This window comes from Ammospiza nelsoni, chromosome 13 (genome assembly GCF_027579445.1).
Source record: "Ammospiza nelsoni isolate bAmmNel1 chromosome 13, bAmmNel1.pri, whole genome shotgun sequence".
NCBI lineage: Eukaryota > Metazoa > Chordata > Aves > Passeriformes > Passerellidae > Ammospiza > Ammospiza nelsoni.
Genome location: NC_080645.1, coordinates 16,566,808 through 16,593,306, shown reverse-complemented (window position 1 = coordinate 16,593,306; position 26,499 = coordinate 16,566,808). Strand labels below are relative to the sequence as shown.

The 26,499-nt window shown below is 43.0% G+C and overlaps 2 protein-coding genes across 3 annotated transcripts in view; one reads left to right on the top strand and one right to left on the bottom strand.

Moving 5' to 3' along the window:
• The window catches only part of MAF (MAF bZIP transcription factor), a 184,559-nt gene extending 166,225 nt beyond the window's left edge, over positions 1-18,334 (top strand). The window contains exon 3 of the mRNA XM_059481164.1: positions 18,105-18,334. The gene's annotated coding sequence lies outside the window, so the exon portion shown is untranslated. The remainder of the gene's footprint in view (positions 1-18,104) is intronic.
• WWOX (WW domain containing oxidoreductase) overlaps positions 18,332-26,499 on the bottom strand; it is a 473,442-nt gene continuing 465,274 nt past the window's right edge. For both annotated transcript variants that reach the window (XM_059481157.1, XM_059481161.1), the window contains exon 9: positions 18,332-19,423. In XM_059481157.1, coding sequence (XP_059337140.1) covers positions 19,235-19,423 — 189 coding nt within the window. In that variant the 3' untranslated portion in view covers positions 18,332-19,234. The remainder of the gene's footprint in view (positions 19,424-26,499) is intronic.

The window sequence follows — 26,499 nt, the reverse complement described above, 5'->3', positions numbered from 1 at the left end:
TTCTCAGAGCTCAGCATCACCTCTGCAGGTGGCAAAGGACAGGGTGTCCCTGGTGGGCTCCTGCCTCGTGTCCCCAGGGCCAGGGAGCTGGGCTGGGCTGGTCCACCCTCCTCAGGGGCGTTGTCTCTTGAGAATGACCACACAGAGCAGGAAAACAGCTGCAAAATGCCACAGAACCCCCAAAATACCCCTCCTGTGTTGATCTGGCATAAGGCACAGTTTCTTAAACCATACAGAGCCAACCTTTACATGTCAGGCAATTCCCAAATGGTGACCTCTGAGTTGGGGTCTGAGCCAGCTGCTCTGTTTGCCATCTGCAGGGAGGGCATGGGGGTTTTGCCAGTGTGCGAGTGACAGATTGCTGGTGTGTCATCATGAAGAGCACACTCACCAAAAGGCAGAAGGCAGGACAGACACCTAGAAATAGCCAGGGATGGTGCCGTGGCAGCACTGGGCAGAGGGCTTGGTCTTCCAGGAGCTCTCCTTTTCACAGAACCACAGAATAATTCGAGTTAGAAGCCATCTTAAAGATCATCTCATGCCAACCCCTCAACCATAGGCTACTTTCATATAGACACTTTTCATTTGACCAGGTTACTCAGAGCTTCATCCATAGTCTTGAACTCTTCCAGGGATGTGACAGCCACAGCTTCCCTGGACAGCCTGTGCCAGGGCCTCCCCACGCTCACAGGAAATAATTTTTTCTTAATATCTAATCTAGACCCACTCTCTTTCAGTTTCAGTCCATTTCCTCTCATCCTGCCCCTGCTTCAAAGCTTAGAGGAAACCAAGAGCTGCCAGATCTTCCACTGGATCTACAGAGTTATTAGGAGAGGAACTGAAAGCAAAGCAGAACAAAACCCTCATATTCATTTGGTGTACTCCTGATGTATATGTTGGGTTCCTGTAAAAAAAAAATTAACCAGTCATGAATCAAAAGTATATAGAAGTTCAAAAATGAATAGATGAAATGAATTCAGGACGTTAGATGCAGTGTTTGTGATGCCCATCCTTTTGAGGAAAAGCACTGCTCCTTGTCCCTCCTCCTTCCACATCCTCCCAGGGACTTGCACATGGCCAGTCAGAAAAACAGAGCCAGACTGGATGAACTCCTGCAGTTTCTTAAATTTTCCTGTCCAAATATCAGCTGGACAATGCTAGTTGCAGCCTAGGCAAAAATACAAACAAGCCACATGGAACAAGACATTGTGTATGCGAATAAACCAGTGGGCAGAAGGTACAAAACCAAAGACATGCTACTGACTGACAATAATTTGCCTGAAATAAGAAGCAGGTCTGTCCATGGGCACTAAGAACATACATTGCCTTCCCTCCATCCTGCAGAGCTTTTTTGGTGAGCAAGAGCTTGTCTTGCTCAGGCAATTTACATAAGGGGAGGAGTGACAGACGGGGACAGTCCCTACCTTGAAGTAACAGGCCACAGAAGGGAAGTTTAGCAAAACCAGGAGTCATTAACAGTCATTCCACCTCGCTCAGCGAAGCTTAATTAAAGCACTGATATGTTTTTGGCTGACCTTATTTTCATACCTGATAATCAGTAAACTCATTATCATATTTTTTTAAGCTTGGTTTTGAATCTAGCTAATTAGCACTCTGGGTCAGTGTCTAGGTTTAAAAAAGACATAGAGGAAAACTCCAAGATCTGCATATTTTGGATGCTCCCAGCAAAGAGGAGTAGCCACCAGGTGACACCATCAGCACCAGGCTGACCTGGCACTGATCTGAGGTGCTGAGTGAGCCCCAGCCATGCACTGGGGACAGGACAGAGAGGAGTTTCCAGCTTTGACGATCAGGGCCTCAAAAATGACTCAAACATCAGCTTCCTACAGCTGAAACCTTTGAAGCTCTGATCTGTACCCAGCAGATCTGGAGAAGAGCAGGGCAGAGATTTCACACCTTCCCACTGCACTTACAGGTATATGTGGGAAATGAATGGCAGGACAGGAAGAGCAGCACTGGCATTTCCAGGAGGGAAATGTGATTTTCTCTGTGTTCAATGAGATGCTCAGCTGCTCCAGCCCAGTTGGATAAACTTTTCTGTTGTACCCAGCATCCTCCCACCAGCTGGCCCACCTTGACTTGTCCTCTTGCTCTTCCTCAAGGTCTCAGCCAGCAAAGCACTCAGTGGGAGAGGTCAGGAAGGTCGTGCTGCAATAAACATGAGGTCCTACCACAGGAGACACAGCTGTGGGCTGGGGAGAGCAAAATCAGAGCTGTTAACTGGAATTTCCAGCTAGAAAGCTGTCAGGAAAAGATGTGGATAAGCAGTACCAGGCAAGAGCTGCAGTCCTTTCTCTTAGAGGAAGGCAAAGAGCCCCAACCACATTGGCCAGCAAGTGAGGAATGACAGTCTGGTGGTCCTTCTCTTGTGGTCATATCTGTGCTCAACATCCCCGTGCAAAGCAAACTGCTTCCATCTTCTGCAGTCAGGATTCAAAAGGGTTTAAACGCTGAGAAAACAAATAATTACAATACTGAGCACCTGCCTTGCACTTTGCACATTGCCAGTGCTGCACAGCCATCAGCTAATGAACTGAATGAGGTATTCAATTACACAATGATTGTTAACGCTCAGTTAAAATCTACAAAACTGAGCACCAAATGGTGGAGCTGCAATTTCAGCTGCCGGCTTGTAGGCACTTCCTTCATAATCACGGATGGTGCTTAGCAATACTTAAAACAATCTATTTCTCCTCTTCCTCCAGCTTTTCCCGATGTTTGTGTGCAATGGCCTGTTCTTAAATGAGCCTCTCCCTTTCTGGGAGCTTGTAAATCTTGTGTTGTAAGACTCTGTGCAGTGTATGTGAGGTATGCTAGGCAGGCTGCTGCAAGGCTTTGCCAAACCCATAATGCACCCAGGAAAACAAAAATAAAAGTGGTGTGTGTGTGTGTGTGTATGTGTGTGTGTGTGTGTGTGTGTGTTAAGTATTACAAAAGAAGAAAAAAAGACCAGTCTGTAAAGTAACTAAATCATTCATCAAACTCTTTACCAGAACTGAAACATTGCCAAGTCTTGATTTTTTTTTATAATTTAGAATGTGGTCAAACCTTCAGCTCTCCTTTACCCATGCAAACATGCAGACATGTAGGTATAACAGCCACATGATCAGCTGAAAAATTAATGGCTGAAGCATGTGATATATTGCATTTATTGTTCACCTTTAGCTGTTTCAGACACATGTTGGCCCTCTCCTTTGCCCTGCAGTGACCCATCCCTGTGGGACTACCTCTCCTGTCCCTGCAAGAGCTATTTTGTGCCTTTCAACAGCCAGCCATAAATCTGCTCCTTCCTTTTCATCCCAGCGAGATGAGGGGAGCCCTCCACCCCCAAAGGCAGAAAATTCCCATTGCTGATGAGTCCTGCCCCACCAATTCCCTCTGTGTTTCAACAGTTCCAGAACCAAGCTTTTTTTCCTTGCCTACCCAGGTCAGGATGGCTGTCCCCACCACGAGGGCTTTGGTGACCACAAGGGCTCCAGGGTTTCCTCAGCAGGAGCTCCCACAGCTGCCCAAATCCTGCCCATGGTGCCCTGGAAGGGAGGAGCAGCACATCCATGTAATTCTCCATGAGTGGGCTGAGATGAATTACACTGATGCACTTTCTCCAGATTTTGCTGCGTGAAGAAACTCACCCTTCTGTCTCTACAAGCATCATTTTACCCTCAATTCTATAACCATAGATTATAAAACTCTACAGAAGTGTTACTTGGTGCTATTTCCTTTCCCTAACCCCGTTTGCACTGAGTTGACAACATTTGCCCCTTTGTTTCGCTCTGGTTGCAGAGCACCCTGAGCACAAGGTCATGGGGGGAAGCATAACCTGCTCTGTTTATTTGAAGAGGATTTTTGACGCCTTGGGTAAATGAGAGTTCACAAAAAGAGCTTTGGAGCCTCCAGCCATTGCAGGGGCAGCATGGTGACTGTCACCTGTCACCTTTAAATCACCTTTATTCACACCAGCCATTGCATCCCACCCTGCACATGTCTGGTCTTTCTTTCTGGACATGGTGTGGATTTGTCAGATGGTGCTTCAGCAATTATCCTTAAGGGACTGAACAGATTTTACAGTTGTGGAAAGTAGTGGGATCTGCCAGGTTAGAGAAAGAAAAAACTCTAAACTTCTAAACTTGAGCTACCAAATTTGAGGGCAGGTGTAACAAAGTGCAAGTACCCCCTACCTCTCAGAGAGGCATTAGCAATGTTTGTGTATTCCCATTTTTGCAGACTCTGAAGAGCTGCAGTTGGACAGAGATATCTGCATGCATCAGAGCCCTGCAAGAGCTCAAAATATTGCTGCTTTAGTGAAGTATTTCTGGCATTTGAAGTAAGAGACTGGGACAAAAAACTCCAGGGATCTAATCCTGGTCATGCTAGTGAATTATGGTGTGGCTCTAAGCAGAATTTACCTTGCCTTTCTGTGGGCATTCAGCTTGTGTGACTGCAAAGTGAGAACCACAGGACCCAGGTGAGCTGGCAGGGATGAGGAATTCATCACCAGGTTTGATTTATAAATATAGTTCTGGAAAATCATTCATTAATTAGTTGGAATTGCATTAATATCATCATGGAGGTGATTTTTTTTTTTTCTTTTCCTTTGGGCTGAGGGAATAAACAACTCTCCTACAAGACTCTTTTATAGAACAAAGCTATGGAAGCAGCAAAGACAGTACTTTTAATGAAATGTGTACATTTACTTGTAAAAATGCTCTACGGATGCATATGCTGGGTTATAAACAAAGAGCAGGAAAACTGTGTGATCAGCAAGTATACAACTAGCTACTAATTAGGTGTATCTCATTTAGGAAAACCCACTTGGCTGCCTGGGTTTTGTTTTGGGGGGGACAGGACAGGAGAGCAGGAGAAGGTGGTGGCTGTGCTGGAGGAGCAGCGAGAGCAGAGAAAAAACAAATTTAGTGAAAATCTCTCTCATCCTCTATCCCAGACATGCAGGCCAGACCCATCAGCATCTCTTCTAATTAGACTCAGGTTTTTGACTTTTCCCTGCTCCATCTCAGAGTTTTTTACTGTCTGCTGGAGAGAAACCCCTTGAGGCACAGGGGTGTGATCAGGGACCCTGCACTGGGCTCCTGAATGCAAACACTGTGGGACCAAGGTCCAGCCCTCTCTGCAGGTCAGGGCACCAACACATTTTAGATACAACTGGAGCAGTTTTAAGGAAAGCAGCCCTGCTCCTGGCACTCGTGACAGAATAGAGCTCAGCCAACCACACGTAAAACAGCCCTTAAAAAAGAAAAGTGGTCTTCAGAAATGAAATTTTCTTGGCTATGGTCATTAAAATAAATGGAAGCAAAGATATTAATAATGAAGTAACCCAAGTAAATCAGGCAACATAGCCTGTCTCCTATCCATTTCCATCTGAAGTTCATTTTGGCTCAGGGATCTGAGTCTGAGTGAGTTTTCCTGATTGATGGATGATAGCTCACATCCAGGTATTATTTTTTTTTTCCCTTCTTTTTACACTCAAAAAGCTTTAGAAGGCATGGCTTTGGAAATACCCATTGTCTGAGCCCAAAAATATATATAGGTGGTTTCTAAATTGATTTTTTTAGAAAGATGCTGTTTCCATTTCATTTCACCTGAGAAGGAGAAGTTCTCTGTAGATTACCTTGCTGGCTGTGACAAACAGCAAAATACCAAGGACAAAAAAAAAAAAAAGAAAGAAAGAAAAAAAGAAAAAAGGAGTTCATGATAATTTTATACTTAGACTAAGAGATAAATAAAAGGCATCCACTAATCCACCAAATTCAGTGTAAGGCCATGGTGAATACTGTGGCAGTAACCTGCAGAAGCACCTTCCCACCTGCTCAGCACATGAGTAACCCCAGTCAGAGCCAACCCTGGCGTGCCCATGGTTAAGCACAGGCTGAAGCACTTTGCTTTGCTCTGCAGGGTCAGCAGATGGTTTGCAGTCCTTCACCCCACTCCTCTGCAATCTGGGGGCTGGGTGTGAGATGTGGATCATCCCTGAGCCCTTTGCTGTGCGGAGCTGCAGCCCTTGCCCTGCTGCTGGGACAAGGAGAGGTGGCTGCTGCAGCCCCGCCAAGGGTGGGACCGCTCTGGGGCAGGAATGTCCCACTCTTGAGCATCTCCCAGCCCTGCTGCAAAAGGGGTCTGGTCTGGAGAGGGCCCTGGGGCTGCTCCCTGCTCAGCCAAGGGTGGGAAGGCATCTGGGAGTGCCTCCGTGGCTGAATTCCTGCAGCAAGGATTGAGCTAATGTGGCTGGGATCACACTGCTCCATTAAGGGTGTGGCAGGGATTACTGAGCCTTGTGCAGGAGTCTTTTTATCATTACATAACTCCAAATAAAATAAATAAATCATATCACTTATATGCCACTCTGATAGGTGCAATGCAAAAAGCAAAGATGGATGGATAATATCCCATTTTAGCCCAACAGCTGTACAGTTTCATGTTATATTCACACTGCTTGATATTTAGCTGCATAAGTATCAGGATATTAAAATCATTTTTAAAGATCAATAATTAAACCTAGATTTCATTATTATTCAGAGCATACAAATTCACAGGCCTGTTGTATTAAACACAATACAAGTATCAGACTGTTTGTAATTGTACTCACACTAATTGCACATTCTGACACATTCTGGGGTAATGATGCTTGAAGTTACCAAACAGTTCAAAGATGAAAGGCCATGCAGTCAAAGATTCTAAAATAAAGCTCCTGATTTGTGAATTTATGGTAATGTACTAAATTTGATCTCTTCCCCTCATATAAATAGCTACATATAATTATATAATTATATAATAATTAGCTTGTAGTCCCACAGCAATTACAGAGTTATTCCATGGGTATCTGAGCCCTGACAGGGATGGTGATGCCTGGCATTGCCCCCTGCATCTCAAACTTTCCAGGAGTTGCACTGTGAAAATATCCTGAGCTTTTTGTGTCCTTTTTGCTGAAGATTTTTCCAAGGCTCTACTTTTATCTCTGGCTGCTGGTTCTGTTTAATTGGTAGTTTGCAGATAATAGAAACACAGAGGAATATTATTCATTCATCTTCAAAGAGCTGGAAGCAGAGAGTCTGGTGGGGCACCCAGGAAGACTGAAATGGGAAGGCAGCATTTTTATCACCTTCCTCATTCAGAAAAAGAGAGAGAGAGCAAGAAAGAGCGAGGCAGGCTGACCAGGAGCCAAAAGGAGATGATTATGTGGTTATCCAGAGGGATTCTTTCTATTACTTGAAAAATCAGAGTGCAGATTTAGAGAGACAGGTTGATGTGCTCAGGAAGATCAATGAATGTGAGAGGGTCATTGATGGCATATGCTGGGGTTTAGAGGAAAGTGGCAGCTCTGGAGGCAGTGACAGGAGCAGGGAAGGGAGCAGCTGGTGGTCAGTGCCGTGTCCTGGGGTCTGTCCTGTCTGACAGAGTCCCCTCCCCAGGCAGAAGAGGTGGCACCGTGGCCTTTAGGAGCCAAGGTGAATGAGATTGCAGCCAGAGGTGTCAAGGAGTGAAATTTCAAGAGCAGGAAAGTGTGAGAGAAGCTCTGTTGGAGCTCAGGACGTGCTGCTGCTGGGAAATGGTGAGGAAGGGGCTCAGCAGTGCCTGCAAAACTCAATCAAAAAACTCACCTAACCAAACACTCTCAGTATCCCACAGGGTGAGAGGTTTTTCCAGTGTAAATGTTTACCTGCATGGTTCTTCTATTAAAACACCTTGCAAACCCTTGTCATGAACAGATTTAAGATGCTCTCCTATTGTCTGCAGCCCTTTTGCTCCTCCTAGTCTGTAGCAGCTCCAGCACACACACCCAGCCCATGGCCCTGTAAAAGCCCTTGGTCCTGCTTTTCAGCAGAAAATCCATCTGTTAGGCATTGATAGAGAGAACTGCTGAAGATACAACAACGAGAAATATTTTTCTTGGCAAGGAGGAAGAGTCTTGGAGAGAAAGCAAGTTAGGGACAATAAAGATAGCCAGGAACTCTGGAGCACTGACCTCCAGACGCATCCAGGGTCATCAGGGAAAGTATATCAAATGCTAACAGGAGCCAAGAACTAATTTTAAGGAGGGCTGGAAGATATTCTTGTGAGTTCGGTCAACATTTTAAAGCAACAGTGGCAGCTTCTAACATTATGGAGCTTTTTGCCTGTTTATTTCACCTACTGTATTTTACAGAGGTATTCATATTTCCAAAATCTAGAAAGCTAAACTCATTGATTCTTAACTTAGGGCAATCAACAAACCCAGAAAATTTATTTTTCAAATGGTTTGTGTTGTGTAGGAGTTTCTGTCTGTATTTTATATATGTGTGAGATATATAGAGATTTATGTAAACATATATTTGCACATGCATAGCCACATGTTCATGGACTGTGTCTGGGAACATAAATCTGTACAAAAGATGCCATTAACTTCACATTCAGGAGTAAGGGCAGAGTAAGGGCATCCATGCGAACAACTGATCTGCTGTTGAGAAAATATTTGACTCTCGTAAAGTGCCAAATCAGGGGACTGCTATAAAAATTAGAAAGGTTTCAAAAACCAGGGGACTGATATAAAATAAGGAAATTAAAAGTAATCGGATTTTTCAGATGGAACTCTTGTATTTCATTCTAAGTGCAGTAAATATATGGATTGCTAAGCCGATAAGACCAGTGAGGCAAAGACTGCCTCGTGCTCTGGAAAAAAAATTATTTCTTATAATTTTTTTATAATTTCTACTTGTTCATGGACATAAAACAAATATTTAGCTGACTGACTGACCAATTTGCCAGTAAAAGTTTGAAGTGCAGTTCAATTGATCATCATGGATGGGTTTTTTACTCCCTGATTTATTTTGAAGACAAATTGCTGTAGCTATTTTCTCTGTTTGTTAATGTCTGCCCATTTCAAGTGCTCCACATGAAATTCACACCGTGAAATAATAAGCTCTTGTAGTGACTTATATAATGTTCCAAGCCCTGGAATGTCACTCATTTCCAGAGGGGCAGGAGCTCTGGGATGAGCATGGTTGGTGCCTTCCAATGGTTCTTCGGGGCTGGAGTGTGAGCACCAGTCTGTGCAATGGCATTTTTAGCTGTTGTGGGGCACGTCAGCTTTTTGTACTTCAACAAACAGATTGTTTTCACTTTTGCTGGGGTTTGCCAGCCTCATACAGATGAGAGGAAGGCAATAGTTCACAGAGAGTTGCTGCCAAGAATATCTGGGCACCAGGTCAGGGAAGTGGTGGTGTAACCCACAGCTTTGTCCTCACCTCCTGCTCTGCTGACCTGGAGAAGGACCAGGGGAAATGCTGCCTTAGGGATTCCTGCTGTACCTTGGACACTGCCTGATGTGCCTTGGCTCTGGGTGAAGAGGGGTTTGCCCTGGAACCTGCCTGCTGTGACCCATGGAAAGGGATGACATACTCAGCCGAGGTGCTCTTTGAGATTATCCAGCAGGGGAATGGACAGGACTCAGCCTTTACTTGTGCTAATGAAGGTGGGAAAGCCAGGACAAGTGTGCAAGGTGCTGGAAAAGGGATTTAAAAAAGCTGTCCTCTGCTTCATATGCCATGGTGTGATGATGCATTCAGGAGTGTGAAAATGTTGGTGAGGGGAAGCAGAGTGACCTTTGTGGGCACTGACACGTAGCAAAGAGCAGCCCTGTTTGTTCCCCAGCTCAAACCAAAGCCACGGGTGCAGAGGCAATGGCAGAGCACGTGGGACTCCCTGCACTGCCTGTATTTACACAAAGAAATTTCACTTCAGTTAAAGCTTCCTTGGGAGTACGTGGGAGGTGGGGGGAGCTCTTCAGCGGAGGATGCTGTCTCAGCCTTATATAAATACCTGTAGAATTGCTCAAATAGTTCATTAGTAGTTTATGAGTTTGCGTGCCTGCATTCCTCACTAGCTCTAATTGCAAGGATGTTGATTCCTCCTGCATCCAGTGAACAGATTCTCTGCTCTATTGCACCATTAAATGAGGTGTTTCTGTGTTTGACTCCAGCTCAAAAGGATCCCTTCCCACTCAGTAAAGAGACCAGCAAGGGCTGACCTAGCTGGGGACAGATTTCCTTCCAAATCACCGAGAAGTACTCCTGAATATGAGATGTTAATTGTGGCAGGAATTAAGGATTAAACAGTCATGGCTTCAGGTTACTAGTGGGAACTGAAATCAGGATTACAAAGGAAACTGGGCCATGCCCTCACAATGCTATTACCCCAGTTCTTGAATCTAAAAAACCTTAGAAACTCATCCTCAGTGACCAATAAAAACTAGTCTAAATTGTGCTTACTGAGGCCTGAGGAAAAGAGTCATAATTGTGCAGCCATCGTTTGGACACCTTTCCAGGCACAAGATAACATCCAGGGCAAAAGAGTGAAATTCAGGTCTGATTCACACCCCCTACAACCTTTATCAGGGCCAAAGCTCCACACTGGCCACAGCTCCATCTCTTACCTGGGAGGTTCAGACCCCCCAGCAGAGCCAGCAATTTGCACCTGGATTCCCTGAGGAGAGAGCAGAGACCTTGCAGGAGCATTTCCCTTGGGGCAGAGGCTCAGGAACCCCCCAAGTGAGCTCAGCCTCCAGCCTGGAGCACTCAGCCACCTCCTGAAACCCCCAGAGTGGGGACAATGACCCCAACCCACATTCCTGGGGGAGATTCTCACATGGGCTACATGTTGATGATGTCCCCAAACCCTATTCCTAACCCTAGAATAAAAAGCCACAGAGATGAATAGGGGGGAAAAAAGGAAATTCTGTGGATTAAATTTATGACAGAGTAGCACATAGTTAATTACCAATTAAAGGCAAGATTTATTGGGAGCTAAATTACATTTGTATTATAAATAGAACTAGAATATACTGTTACAGAATAAAACCAAAACATTTTAGCATTTAATATTGTAAAAGACAAAGCAATCTAATGGACCCTAAATGTTAATGGGTGAAAAGATTTACACTTTAATTGCATTTTCAAGTCATCTTATTTTATTGTGCTCTTTTTTCTATGTACATAGAAATCAACAGTGTGCTGCAACATTATACTTAGTAGCAGCAAGACCGACTTTAGGAAACCTATTATTATAGGCAAGATCAGTTTATTATGTATAAATCCTTGCAAACATTTTAATTGAAATGAGCAGTGGACTTTCACTGACCTTGGCTGCATGTGTATGAGTCCTTCATAGCAAATTAAGTTCATGAAAAGTGTGTGTGAGAAGCCAAGAAGGGAGGGAGTGTTAACAAGACAATTTCTCTATGTAAAGCCAACATACAAACTGTATTAGATACAGAGGTTTGCTTTATGGCAGCAAAAAATAATTTAAAAAAATTAAAAATATAAAAAAAACCAACAACCATATCAAATGATGAAATTTGAAATTACATCTGATTGCATTATCAATTAATAATTTGTATTTACTGAAGTATTATCAGTATTATCAGTACAATCCAAATTTGGGCCAGCATCTGAGGCTGGGATTTTAGGATTGCTTTCACAGCATACAGAAATGCTACAAACTTCCCAGAAACCAATTTCTGTGCTCATAAAATTTCTCTTCCAGTTTGTGTTACTGCTTCAAGATTCATCAGCTGAGTTACAGTTATGGCTGAATCTAACTCATATTACATTTGAAAAAATAAATGTGCACTAAAAGTAATTAAAGCATGTTGGTTCATGAATAATACACCATTTTACTACTATTTGCAGAGTATAATGAGACAAGCCACTAAATTGACAATGAACGCTCTATTATGTGATTGCCAACTGTTTTATAAGATATTGAACAGATTCATTTATTCTATCATCATGTGCATTATCAAGCTATTGCTTTTTAATAAATTAATTTCTCCTGTGTCTCCAGAGCCTCACTTTGGAATCCGGCTGAGGGCATGAATGGAATAAATGGAATTAATTCTGCGGTCTGGGCTGAGCGGCGGTGCCGGTGCCCCTGGCAGGGGCGAGGAGGGGAATGGCTTTGAATATCCAGCCGAGAGGGAGAAAGAGCCGCCCCTGCAGGGCAGGGCTCTCTGACAGCTCTTGTTTATCAGGGGCTCTCCTTGCCACACGTCCCCTTCACCCCCAGCCGTAAATTGACCCTTTAATTGCTCGGCAGCCCAAACCCGGTGACACCGCAGAGCAGCGCTTGATCCCCGCCTGGGTGATGGTGTCATTGGGAGAGCAGTGGGATCGCAGGGAAGGATGTCCCATCCTGGGTGATGGTGTCATTGGGAGAGCAGTGGGATGGCAGGGAAGGATGTCCCACCCTGGGTGATGGTGTCATTGGGAGAGCAGTGGGATGGCAGGGAAGGATGTCCCACCCTGGGTGATGGTGTCATTGGGAGAGCAGTGGGATGGCAGGGAAGGATGTCCCATCCTGGGTGATGGTGTCATTGGGAGAGCAGTGGGATGGCAGGGAAGGATGTCCCATCCTGGGTGATGGTGTCATTGGGAGAGCAGTGGGATGGCAGGGAAGGATGTCCCACCCTGGGTGATGGTGTCATTGGGAGAGCAGTGGGATGGCAGGGAAGGATGTCCCATCGTGGCTGGGGCTGGGCTGGAAGCGAGGGTTATCCCAGAGCCCCGGGATGGGGATGGAGCAGCAGAGAGGGTCCGCACCAAGCCCCGGTGCTGCCGCGCTGCTCCGCTCGGTGTAAACAACTTCTAATTGCGGCTGCTGACAGGACTCACCGTGTGCAACTAACCTTGCTGCAATGTTATTATTTCTGAAGGGAGCCTTTCCCCGTGTTTTTAACAATAAGTCTGACAGGTGTCATATTAAAAACAGGGCTTAATTCTAATGCAACTATTCCCACCCGCTTTTCCCTTCTCATTTTTGTGCCTCTGTAATGCATGAATTTCTGCTGCTCATAAAGATTAAAGGAGCAGCTTTGCTGGAAGGAAAATACTGGTTTGTTTGTAGTCCAGGTACATTTGAGATGGTCTCAGCACCGGCTCCCTTTCTCCTCTCTTCTCCAGCCATGCTGGCTCAATGCTGGGAGAAAAGAGAGGGAGAGAAATAAAGCTTTCCCTGGGATGAGAGGTAATTCAGGATCCATTGAAGTGAAATTTCAGGGCTTCCTTTGAGCTGTGACCCGCAGCCACCGTCCAGGCACTCGGCCTGTGATGCATGGCTGACTGCTGTCCACCAGGGACCCAGCCCAGGCCAGCAGTTCACTTACAAGTTTACACTGGATTTAAGTCAAAATGCTAAAAACGCTGGTGTTCAATCACTGCTAACTGTGCGCCCGGCAGGCAGCTCCCAGCAGACCCCGTGCTTGTAAAATCCAATACACCCCGTAAAGTAAGGGTTTGTGGGGGTGCAAGGGGTTTAGAAGACTTTTCTTGTCTCTGTCCCTACTGATTGTATTTTTGTGATGCTGCTTTCCAGGTGCTGGGATGGCTTCAGCCTCGTCCCATCCCACACAGGCAGCAGCACAGAGATCTGCACTCAGACAGGCACTCCCCATTTCCATAACCTTCCCCTGTGTGTCCTGCCCTTCCTCTCAGGCTGCCTGCAGAAGGCAAAGTCCATTTTAAAGGCATCAGTTCCATGCTGATGTGATGATCAGTCAGGACCAGGGTGGCTCCCCTGCATCTGCTTCTCTTTCTTCTCCCTTTGCAAAAATCTTCCATGTTCCACACCCGAAGCATCACACGCGCTCCTCAGTCCTGGCTGAGAACATTACAAAGCTGCTCAAACTGCAGCTAATGCCAGCCCAAGGAAAAAGGTGCCTTCTTTGCCAGGAGGGATCATAGAAATCCAGTGTACCAAGCCCCTAATTTAGCCTGTGCTCACATATCTGCAGGCACTGCACCAGACTGGTGTAAGGTTTACATATGAACAACAGGCACGGTGCAGATCACTCTCAAAGCGTTGTGTTCAGTTTTTACAACAGTTCCTTCAGAAGAATGAAGATAAGCAGTACAAATAGTCTCACCAGGTATTTGGTGATCTGTTCTGTACCCCCTTAAGGTTAATGATTTTCTGGGACTCAAAAAAAAATATTATTTCTTCTTCTCTTTTTTATTTTTTCCCCCCCTGCATAAGCAACTGCCCAGCAAATTGATAAGAGCCCTTTTTAATTAGCTAGTGAAGTTGTATGGGTAATGTTCCATATAAAAGGTCTATAAAACACAGCAGAATTAATAAAATGACTGCTTCTCATTTAATTCAGGTCCTCCAAAGGGATCCATATGTCTTGCTTTGGTCTGTTTGTAGTACTTCTCTCCACCGCCCAGCCACGAATTGATTAAAATCACATTCCTCACTTAAAACTGGAGCCCAGTTGGTAAGAGATACTGGGTAGTAATTAAGGTCTGTGCAGAGACACATGAACCCCCATTAAAAAAACAGTACCAAAAGGAATCATTGTGCATCGCTTGGATTATATGCAAACACAGCTCATGTTGACAGCTACCTCTGGATGACTCCATCAGTACACACTTTATCTCCAGCTGTCCAAGTAATTTTCCCAGGATTTCGCCCCTCTTTTTCACTCCTCTCCACACAGATGGATTAGAGCAACAAACGGTTTACATGCTGCACATCATTAGCTATCCTCCCTCACTACCCAGCAGATAACAACTGGGCTCTATCATCAGGACATTCATAACACCTTGACACTTTTACAACTATGCTGTTCTCTGCCAGAGCAATCTTCTCTTTTAAAGCATGAAGCTAATTCACAAAACACCCCTTGGAAAGTGCTCTGCAAACGCAACAGGGGTGGGGGAGAGGAGAAAAAGCACAGCCCAGAACAGGCATCTAGTAAATAACACAGTTAGCAGTGTAGGATAAAAAAAAAAAAAAACAAACTCAAGAGAAAAGCAGGACATTCTTTCTCTCCAAGATACCTTTCTATTTTCCCATTTCCTCCATCCCACAGGAAATAGGCACCCATCAGTCTGCTTTATCTCAGTGCATCATCACTGTGTCACTCAGCCTGTGCAAGTCCCTGTGGCTCAGCTGCTTCCCTGGGCACGGGTTTCTCTTTGCAAAGGGACCACTTGAAGGCTTCAGTCAGTCATGCATTTACTGGGTATTACTATGGGCTATTCCACCTTTCCTAAACTGCCTCCCATCTCAGGGAATCTTGGCTCTAATATTTGTTAACAAAACAACATTTTCTCTCCATAGGTTGGGACCCTGCTTCAGAGCCCACTCATGCTCAGACATGGGCTTATATTTGGAATAAAATACAAACCCACATCAGCTACTGTGTGGAAGGAAACACAATTTAGCAGCATTTTCCAAGCTTCTCAGCATGCCCCCTGCCACCCCAACCATACATTTTAATGTATAGTACACGCTTGTTTAAAAAAGAAATACATAAGGAGAAAGAGTAATTACCGTGGCTTAAATTCAGCCCGATAAGAAGGGCTTGCACAGTCTGAGCAGCTGTTCCACTGCCATTCAGATTATGAAAATATAATCCTAGAGAACCTTGTCAAGATAAATACAGAGCATGAAAATGTATAGGCAATTTTTCCCTAGCCACATATAATGATCAATTCCAAAGCCACAAGTGATACCAAAGGACAAAATAAGATCTGTCTAGACTTTCTCACTTACAAGATATTGATCATTCCAATGGTAAACTGGTTAGTATAAGTGTGTTTGGCTTGAAAGGTCATGAGCTTAACACCTGACAAGGAGTTATTCAACCTTGATATAAGTCAAATTATTGCAGGGTTGCTGGAAAGACTGCTCTAATAAAAAGCCCTATCTGGTCCGAGAATATCTGGGATTTGTCTCCCAGATGTCAAAAGAAAAAGCAGGAAGGGAAAATAAAAGAAGTCAAGATTTGGCATGGTTTCTGCTGGATTATATGCAAACATGATGCATGGCAAGCAGAGGTCCCAGTGTCTGTCTGGGCAGAACAATGGACAGCAGTGGAAGCTGACACTGATTGAAGTCACCTCCATTCCCTAAAAGCTTCTGTCTCTTCAATCCCAGCAAGGGAGTTTGCTCGCTCACCTGCATGGACTTTAAGACACAGGACACCAATATAGAGTCAAAAAAACCACCATTAAAATGGGAAATGTTGGCTTTGGAAGGAAAGCAGGGGGAAAGGGTCGGACAATGCCCTGCAGGTGTGGGTGGGAAATGCTCCTGCCAGCACCTCCCCTTCCCAAAGCCCTTCCCAAAGCCCTGCAGGGCCTGAGCCTGCATCACACACAGCCCCAGCCCAGCCTCCTCCTGCTTCACGGGCATGACTAGCAAGTGCTTATTAGGACTATTAGGAGCTCGATGTGAATTTGCTGGATCTTGTCCAAGAACTATAAATACCCGATCTATTTTGCTTTATTCAGTTCTTTTTGTTTTGCTGATATGATACTAGTTAAGGTTAATGGGGTTTGCTTTAATATTAGACACAGGATCACTTAACTACCTTTAATGAACACTGGAGTCAATGCATTGTGGAGTAATTCACACAGACATTGCCTCAGGTAAATCAACCAGAAAAATGTAAGCCAGTCAAATAAATAAATCTGACCAGCTGTAAATGTGCCAAATTTTACACCAAAATATATTTGAAAGCCAATGACTTAGGCACATCTAGGATATTAAAATGGAGGAGTTGGAGTCTGTTTCTTTTCAATTGCTTCTCCTTTTTTAATGTTCCCTGCACATCCCTCCTGTGCTGAAACCAAATTGAGGTTGCAAGAAAAATTATTTTCACAAGTGTTTCTAATAGAAGCGAAGGCTCTACAGCTTGATAGGTTTTTTTTCATTTGGAAAAAGCCTTTTTTTATACTGGCTATCTCAACATAGGAGAGTGAGAGACAAAGAGAGTGGAAGGAGGAAAATGGAGAGAGAAAAAAAATGAAGGAGAGGAAAAAAGAGAAAAGGAGAATGACAGAGTGAAATAAAAAGTAAAAGAAAGAAACAGGGATCAAGTAATTTTGTCTGCATTGGAGAAAATTATGACAGTGAAATTCTAGACAGGGCAATACCCTGGTGTCAATAAATGATAACCAGAAATAAAAACCAGAGGAACCCAAACAACTCAGTGAAGTTAGGGGTTAGCTTGCCTCATACTAGTGCTAAACTAAAACTATGCTAACATTAAAAGTCTCTTACCTTGTAACACTAAAATAGAGAGAGGGCTACAGAGGAAAAGCACACAGATATTCTTTGAAGGAAGGCAGGCAATATCCCTGAGTACTGAATTCTCATAGCAGAGAACAATATTTCAGCAATAAGGAATGACAGGGGGTTCATTATAGGTTATTAATGTTTGCCTAAATGGAGCAGAAGGCCCAGGCCTTCAGGGGAGTGCAGAGCTCCCAGCATCACTTAATTAGTGCCTCCTCTGAACCCAGCAATGCCAAGCTCCAGTGCAAAGCTCTGCAGTCCTGCACTGCCTGTGTCATACCACAGTAATTCTGTCTGGCTCTGAAAGGGAAAAATAATGTGTGTGTGAGGGCTGTTGCACAGGTGACAGGAGTTAATCACTTTTTCTCCCCAGTTAAACTCCAGACAATACAAGGAATTTGGCTGCAACCATTGCCTCAGCTGGCAAAGCCTTCAACCCAGGCCATGAATTTTCAGACACTGCACTACACCAGCATCTGGTCTGTGCAGCACAGACTGGAGAAAACTTCTAGGAGACAAGAAGGACTTTTTTTTTTGGTTTTTTTTACTCTGCAAATGGCTGAAAAGAGGTGTTGTTCTTTCTGGAATTGCCCCTTTTATTTCTTTATTCCACCAAATGATTCAGAGCAGGATGTGCTGCCCTTGGGGAAGGGGCTGCAGGGAGTCGAGGAGGATGAGTGGGCAGGATTTGTCATTTCCTGAAGCTGTTGCTACAGAGGTGGCACAGCAGGGATAAAAAATAATATTAAATATACAATATTAAATATTATATATTTACTGCTGCTTTAGGAAAGACTGTGGCACCAGGTAAGGAAGCAGACAAGGAAGGAGAAGCTGAGGCTGCACTGGGATAGAAGCCTTGACTTTATTCAACAATTAATCCAATGTACTGTGACTGCAGAAAAAAAAATCATGGAAGGCAGATTTAACAATCTGCAGAACGAAAAAGGGGATCAAATAAACTTCTATTAACAATGTGTCCTTCTATTTATTTGTTTATATTCTGTCTACAGAAAATGTGATGCTGGACTGAGGATGGCTTAGAACAACCTTCTGGCACGAAGACAGCTACAAAGCACAAAATACAAAAAATGAACTCAGAAAGAAACAAGAAAAAAAACAACGTTTTCTTGGCATCAACAAGAAGCTCTTTATTTTTCCTCAAGTTTTCTTTTCTAAAAAAAAAATGGAACTAAGACATTTGCAGAAATGAGACAAACTTTCTCTTCAGGTGACAATATTCAAGCAAGCATGTTGTTTTATTGAATTTAAATGGAAAGAAAAGACAGATTTGGAATGGGATACAGTATCAGGAGAACTGAGAAACTCTGAACTTTCAAGGAAATAAAACTCCTTAAAACTGTGAACCGAGAAATTGATGGAAATACCATTTAAACCCCTGATTACACTCTGTGTGTTCTTAAGGAGACATCATCATCTTTGCTAACTCGACACTACTTAGGGAATGGTTTACAACATATCTTTTATTGTAATCTTTTAAGAAAAAAAAAAGAAAAAAAAACAACAGAAATATTTAATTAGCTGTGACTTTACCATTACTGTTCAGATGTCTTCCTGCACCTTTTTTTCTAGACAGCACAGATGTACTTGCAGCCGACAGTCAAGGGCTGAAAAGATTTCTTTCCTCAATAATCTTTTGATTTGCCACACCCAATAAAATCCTTGTAGGGAAAAAGAATCAACACAACTACCATCTCCCAGTCAATACCTAAAGCCTAACAGACAGCAATTATCAAAATAAGGAGAAAATCCCATATTGGGCTACATACCTACCCATTAATCAAAACAACAGAAATTATCTGCAGAATTGCTTTTCTAAAATAAGACAGAAGATGCCTCCTTGGGATACACTTTGAACAGGCTATAATCAAAAGAAAGAGAACCGAGACTAACTAAGCCCCAGGAAGCCGCATTGTCCCTTTAACCCACAGTATTCCCCACCTCCCATTAGTACTTAACATTTTTCACTATGTTGTGACTGCTATTATTTCATTTAACACCGCTTAATCTGTATCTGAGGTACATGGAAACCCTCTAGATGATAAGATTGGACAGGTTCCAGTGCTGGCAGTTTCCGAGCGCGCACACACTCGTGTGTTTTGATCCTTCCAGGAGCTGGCTGCTATTTGGCCTGGCTGCCAGCTCGTTCTTGGACCAGCCTGTGGCTCAGCTCCCAGAGGGCCGAGGCTGTGGCGCTGTCCTGAGCCTGCTGCGAGGGCAGGCAGCGGCAGCAGTTGTTGAAGTACATCCCGCCCAGCCCCTCCAGCTCCGCCGCCGTGGCGCAGTACACCGTCGTGGCAGCTCCTTGTTGCTGCAATGACAACAACAAAAAAAAAAAATTTAAATTAAGAGAGAGAAAACAAGCAGAACTGTATAAATGCATTGGTATTTTATAATTTATTACTATCGTTGTGATTTCAAGCTCAGCCCTTTGGAGCTGTGTCTTGTGCAAGCAGCGTGGCTGGCAGGGTGAGCTGCCCGGTGACAAGGCTGCAGCCTGGCTGAAGGCACTTCTTTACAAACCACCTCAATGAGGACTTCTTTCTTTTCCTTCCCTCTAAGAGGAGAAGAAAAAGAGAATCCTGAACCACAGCCCCAAGCTCAGGTGTTTTGCCCCTATTTGGTAATCACCTGGGTTGGTGGCAGGGGCTGCCCAGGTGGTGTTTGACACCAGAGCAGCTGAGCCAGGTTTAAGAGCAGTGCCTCAAAACTTCCCTTTTCATCACAGAAATCATTGACCATAAGCACCCCAAAACTTCCCTTTGTATCACAGAAATCATTGGCCATAAGCACCCCAAAACTTCCCTTTGTATCACAGAAATCATTGGCCATATGCACCTCAAAACTTCCCTTTGTATCACAGAAATCATTGGCCATATGCACCCCAAAACTTCCCTTTGTATCACAGAAATCATTGGCCATATGCACCTCAAAACTTCCCTTTGTATCACAGAAATCATTGGCCATATGCCCAGGCACCCTGACCTGCAGCCTGATAGATGGATTTGGTTTGTTTGGGTTTTTTAAACCTCTTGTGCAAAATTAACCTGGGCACTCCAATTAAGACCTATCATATAAAGTGCAGTCGGGATTGGTGCCAAACCTGCCCGTGGATCTTGGATCAACAGTCCCAGGCAGTTGTCACTGCTGCTGTGTGAGAGCATTTGACTGCTGCAGGCACAGACAGGGCTGGTTCTGTAACAACATTTCTCATGTCTTATAATGCTTTAAGAAATGGAGTGGATAGATTAGAGGCTTTTGTGGATCAGAAGGGATTTTTTAATTTTTCTTGCTTTCTCTTTTTTCCCTTTCCCTTTCTCTTTTTTTTTTTTTTTTTTTTTTAATTTAAATACCAAATGAATTTATGTTCAAAGAGGAAGAATGGGTTTCTATGAATTGTCCCAACAAAAACCTACAGATGGAGGCCACAGGGTTGGGGCAAGCACCCTGGCATGGGTGATGGGCTATTCCCTGGCACAGACTAAAAGCACAGAGCCAGAACAGCTGGGGAGAGGGCAAGAAGCTATTTTGCTTTGTAAACTATAATTAAAAATAATAGGTGAGAGCGCATTAGCAAAACACAACACTAATTTAAAACCGATAGAGTTTATCTGGCATCTTATGATTATTTATGTACATCTTAGTCCTTTCTGTGGTAACAAATTATGAGCTGATAGGAATCAGAATAAAAAGGCTGCCAAGTGCAATTGAAAAAGTAAATGAAGAGAAATTAGTTGTTGCCACATTAAGATAATTTAATGGGATAAGAGAATAGGCTTCAATCTCTTGTGATTTTCCTCTGCTCCTTTGTTTTTTGGCCTTTCATTGTCACAGCGAAGGAAAGTCAGGGTGCTGCTGGGGGGGGTCAACCTGCAGAAGACCTCTACTTTGCATTCTCATCCTTCAAGGACAGGAAGCAGTTTAAAAAGCCCCAGTTCTCCTTATTTGAGGCATCTCAACTTTGTAGCAACAAAGAAGTGCATATATGTTTGCAAGACATGCATTTTCCTCAGCAGATGGGATTAAACTGATAATGATGACTCCACAACTTAGAAATGATCTCCCATCACCAGGTAAACCAAAACTGTCTGTATTAAGTATTTTGAAAGGCATATATTTATCAACAGACCAAAATATTTTTAAAGTTAGTATAATACATAGTAATCCTCTTATTAAGCCAGTATCTTTTTTTAAAAAAGAGAAAATATCTTAAAGGTGGTAGCAGAAAGGGAAGAGAGTTCTACTAAAAATAATATTAATAGAGAACAATAAAATTTCTATGCTCATTTCAACTATCCTATAAAGCTCCACAGTACAGGTATGATCACTGTATTCAGCTGTTTAGAATGTCTCAAAGCCCCTAAAGAGTATTATTAGTTTTTTGCAAGCAATTCAACTGGACTTTCATTAGAAAGGTAAAATTAAACTGAATTGCTCGAGGCAGAGTGAGAGCCCTCAAGCCATTGCTGAAAAGCATCCGTCCAGCCAAGCTAAACTCAGGCTATCTCTAATAGTATTCAGCTAATTCATAAAATGGAAGTTTATCAGAGCCAGTTTAAAATCCAACCCAAACAATAATTTATCTTTTCAAACGAGTCGAATTTGACGATGTTTAAACAAAATTCTCAGCAGGCAGAAAAACACCCCAGAGCACAAGAGCAGTGCTTTATACCTCGAGCATTGACACAAGCTAGACTCCAGAAGAAGAGAATAGCTTTCCCTGTGTGAGCATAGGATATTTACTTTTAGTGATAAAAGATTATGTGGCTGGAAGCCCAAAGCACTTTATCTTGCGATGCCTCCAGTGTTTTGCTGAGAACTGGATGTAAGCAACGTGCCATTTGCTTTTTGGCTGTGTGTATCCTTACTTCTTTCTAAATGTTTCAATCATGTTGGCTGTTTTGGAAGAAGAAAATTCAATGTTCTATCATTGAAAGAAAAGTACCTTTCTTATTACTTAAGAGAAATGCAGTCGTATTTATCCCTTTGTTCACAGAGGTTAAAGATTTAGTATCTCACCATTATGGACAAACATGAACTCATCAAGCCTAGGAGAATGCTTCAGACAGCAAAACTATGTAACAGAAGGGAAATCCCAGATTCTCAGAGCCACTTAAGTATCTGATTCCCTTTGTGAGCTGGTTGCATTCAGACACTTGAGGATCTGCCCAAGTGACTTGTCCAAAGACTGAGAGGAGTGAGCATCAGAGTCACAGGAATCAAACCCCATTTTGGGTTGGCAGGAGTATAGAGGGGTCCAGCCCAACCTCCTGCCCAAAGTGGGATGTGTAGAAGCCTCATAAATGCCATGCTGAATGGGAAGGTCCCCAAGGCATAAATCCCTCCTTTGTATCTATACCCACAAACTTCTGTGAAGAGCCAGAGCTGCAGATAATGCAAACTGCCTGCACTGCTAGCCAGAAATTGCTCTGTTTCTCAGCAAATATTGTTTATCCCTTATGAACACAGTCCTTTGAATGACATCTTTATATGCTGGGCCTTATGACAGTCTAGTAACAAGTTTTAATTTTTTGCTCATCAGCTTTCCTGTTCACATATCATCAGCATACAACAGCAGAGGATGTTAGGGAATCTAATTAGTAAACAATTCCATACTGCTGATACAAGATGAAACATTCTTAAACCAATAAAAAGAGCACTTTAATCACTGTTGAATGACTTTCAATGCCAAGCGGTTTGTGCCATGTCAGAACATAATTTGAAGAAGATTAGAGTACTATATAAAAAGAATTAATGTTAACAACTTCGTTAAAAAATGTCTTAAACAATGAGCTTGTCAGTTGTCACAGGCTCTCCCTGATCCATTGTGATTAAGGCCCCCCCTCCCAACAATTTCAGCTGATAAACAATGCTAAAAGCGTCGGGCAACCTAAACATTTTTTCCATAGGTCCATCAGTTGTACAGGGTGCTAATCACCAGGGCTGGGGTCAGCCTTCTTTAACCTGCAACAAAGGCAGCGGGTTGCAATAATGAATACACAGGATAAAGAATTTGTGAGAAGCCCAACTGAATCTTTAATCATGCCTCAGTGCCATTTCCGATCCAGTCAAACACGTGAAAGCTGCTGGGCAAGCACCACGCCATCAATCTTCCCAGTGCACGTAAAATTACCCGGGAATCTTGTTTTGGATTAAGTTGAAGAGTGTCTCAGTAATAAGGGTTCATCATTCTCTTCCGCAAATCATTTGTCAGTTTTGTAATACAATCTTCCTCTGCAGCAGGGTGGGATTTGTACAGCAGTTGCTGTTTATTTATAGTTGAGGCTCAAAGATCTAAATTATCCATCCTTCTAAAATCCTTTGTTGAATTGAAAATACTAAGTAGCTACTAGTTCATAGGCATTTATTTCATAACTGCAAGCAGCCAATTTTTAACTGATGGCACTGAATGCAAATTAATATTGAATAACTTAACAGTAAAAGAAAAGGGGTTCTTGAGATACAGAACATGGTAAAACCCTCATTAATATATGTAATGCATCTGTTAGTAGTCTGAGATACCATTTATGTTCCTGATAAGGAAACATATTACACAGTTAATGTTTAGTTTTTAGATTTGTCTACCTTCAAATGCATGTTTATTTTCTAAAATTAGACTTTTGTTCTGAAGCAAGTTTACATTCCAAGCACATAAATAATAGAAACAAAGCCATAACTAATCTGTATATTTATCAACTATGAATGAATAGGACCCACTCTAAACTCTGTTAAGAGCACACAGCACTCAGCATTGTCTGCCAGGGAGATGGGATCAGCTTATTTAGAAAGGAGGGGTTTATTTTCTTATGAAAAATTAAGGATAAAGGCCAGTTATCTTGGTAGCCTGAGGTTAAGTTCAGCACATAGCATTTTAAAAGATGGCCAGTGAAAAGAGGTGAATTCAAAATGACATGAGAGGAGAGTATTTGTGACAAGGGCCAGATTCAAAGCAAGCAGCTCAAGTGAAATAAAAAGGCAAGTCCTTAAAACTCTTCAGGCTGTTCCTGTTATTCATATCAGGACTATTAGACAAAGCCAACACATCCCTAACAATAAAATATCAGACCCACACAAAGGCACTGTGAGCACACCATTTGCAGCCCAATAACTCATTACACAGCAGTGTCAGGTAGAATCAGAGAATCATTAAGGTTGGGGAAAATCACTGAGTCCAACCACTGACCTAACCTAGCAACCAAGGCAGTATGAACATATTCCAGATATGACACCAATGGGGTGTCCCATACCTCCTCTGTGCCTCTCATAAGCACCCTGAAGAGTTCATCCTGTTAGAGGGAAAAGCTCCTCACCAGCTGGCTTCAGCAGTGGCCATTTTCCTGATTTGATGTAAAATATAAAATCTCCTTGGAATTACAAACAAAATTATACAGAATCTGTTTCCACAACCATATTATCCAAACCAAACCCTGAAGTGACAGCTGCACTTTTACATTCCTCCAGCCTCACCTCCTCCTGGTGGGAATTAGCACAGGTTTGCTAATTCAGAGGCTCCACAGATTGGAGCAGGGGCTGAGGATCTGCTCCATTGCTTGTTGTGACCCTGAGGCTGATGCTCAGGGTGGGCACAGTGGGGTTTGTGCTGCCTGGGGGCAGATGGGACAATTCTGCCCTCAGAATGGATTTGTGTTCTTCTGGTATTGCTACAACCCCCAGGCTGGGATTGTGGTGCAGAGCTTTCTCAAACTACACTTATTCCTTTTTCCTATCAAGCCCAAGTCCTTGTGAATAACATGGAGCACAATGGCCTCTTCTGAAAAACACTAGCACGCCTAAAATCCTCACGTCCTCATCCAGGATTCCTCAGTATCTGAGTTTTTAGGAGCAGTCTTAAGAGCTGTTTGGTGATATCCCCCATGGCTGAGGCCAGCTGGAGCTGAGGGAGCCAATTCCCAATGTCAGGAGTTCCTCTGCTCCCTTTCCTACTGGGACAGCTCAGAGCTGTGAGGAACAGCCACTTTTCCAACAATGCAGTGAACAAGTTTTAGTCTTGCCTATGAGATGACAGGAGAACTGTTCAGTTCCTGCTGCAGTCCTCTCACTCAGAGAATCCCAGATGCACAGTTACCCTATGAATAAAGCTCAGAATATCTATGCATTAATGTCCTGTAAGAAAACAGGATTCCTTGATTGCTTTTTCAGCAAGGAAATATCAAATTGAGACCTTCCTTTGCTATTCTGGGAGAGCGTGAAACTGAAATCATATCTGCAGCTCAAAAAATAAAACTTTGGAGCTGCCAAATACGATCTGAACTCCAAACTGGGCTCAGTTGACTTCAGGTCCTATTTCCACCCCAAGTGCCAGCAGGAAAACGTGACCTGAACTAACACTGTATCTACAGTCTTTTCAAAGCTCTCACTGAACCACATCTAAACCAGAGCTTCTCAACCACCTCCCCTTCCCCCATCACCACAATTAAACCAGCAAAGCATCTCTTAGAAGATAATACAACAAATAAACCAGAATCTATAAGGTCTGCTTTTTTCCCTCTGATGTATTCCTTTTTCAACTAATTCCCAACTACAAAGACTCAGAACTCCATCAGCTTCTCTACTTGCAGAGCATAGTTGGTTTCAAGCTGTAACTTTTCTCAGTGTCATTAAGACCCTTACACATTTACAGTATTCTTTACATACATTATAGGAGATAAGTGTGCTGTGTTCTTTGAGTAAGGAAACTGCAGTAGTTCACGAAAGAGGATTTGTTTTCAACTGCTGAGGCATTAAGACCTAGTGATTATTTCAACTATTCAGCATATGCAGCTATATTTAACTTACATTCTGGGTTTTAACTTTGCAAAAGAAATCGTGTCCATTGTAATAAATGTATTTTGATAATGCACCATGTTGTTTGTGTTATGCAACCCCCAGTATGTTCTCAATTACAGCAATGATAGCACTTGAAAACTTCCAACCTCCAACATCCGCTATCAAACTGATTTTCTGCAATCATTCTACGAGAGAAAAAAAATACAATACAGGACATCAAATCAGGAGAACTGGGCTGTTTTCCTCTTTTCAACTTTTCCTTCCCTAGTGAGCTTGGACAAGTCACTTCAACTCCATGTACCTCACTTTTCCCAGCTATAAAATGGGGAGATTACTCTTGTTTACCCACCTCACAGGGGTGTTGTGAGGAGTCATTCAGATTTATGGAGTGCTTTCACACTTAATTTGGAAAAGCACTGTGTAAGTATAAAGTGTTATATTATAAATCATTGTTAAAATGTGTAGAAGATGTAGAACAAGGTTGGCAAAGTAGCTGACAAAAATGTAATTATCTTTTAAAATCATGCCTATTTTTCTCTATTGTATAAAGTTAATTCTTTAACCTGTGAAATGTCTGCTACTCCGGGTCCTGTTCCAGTG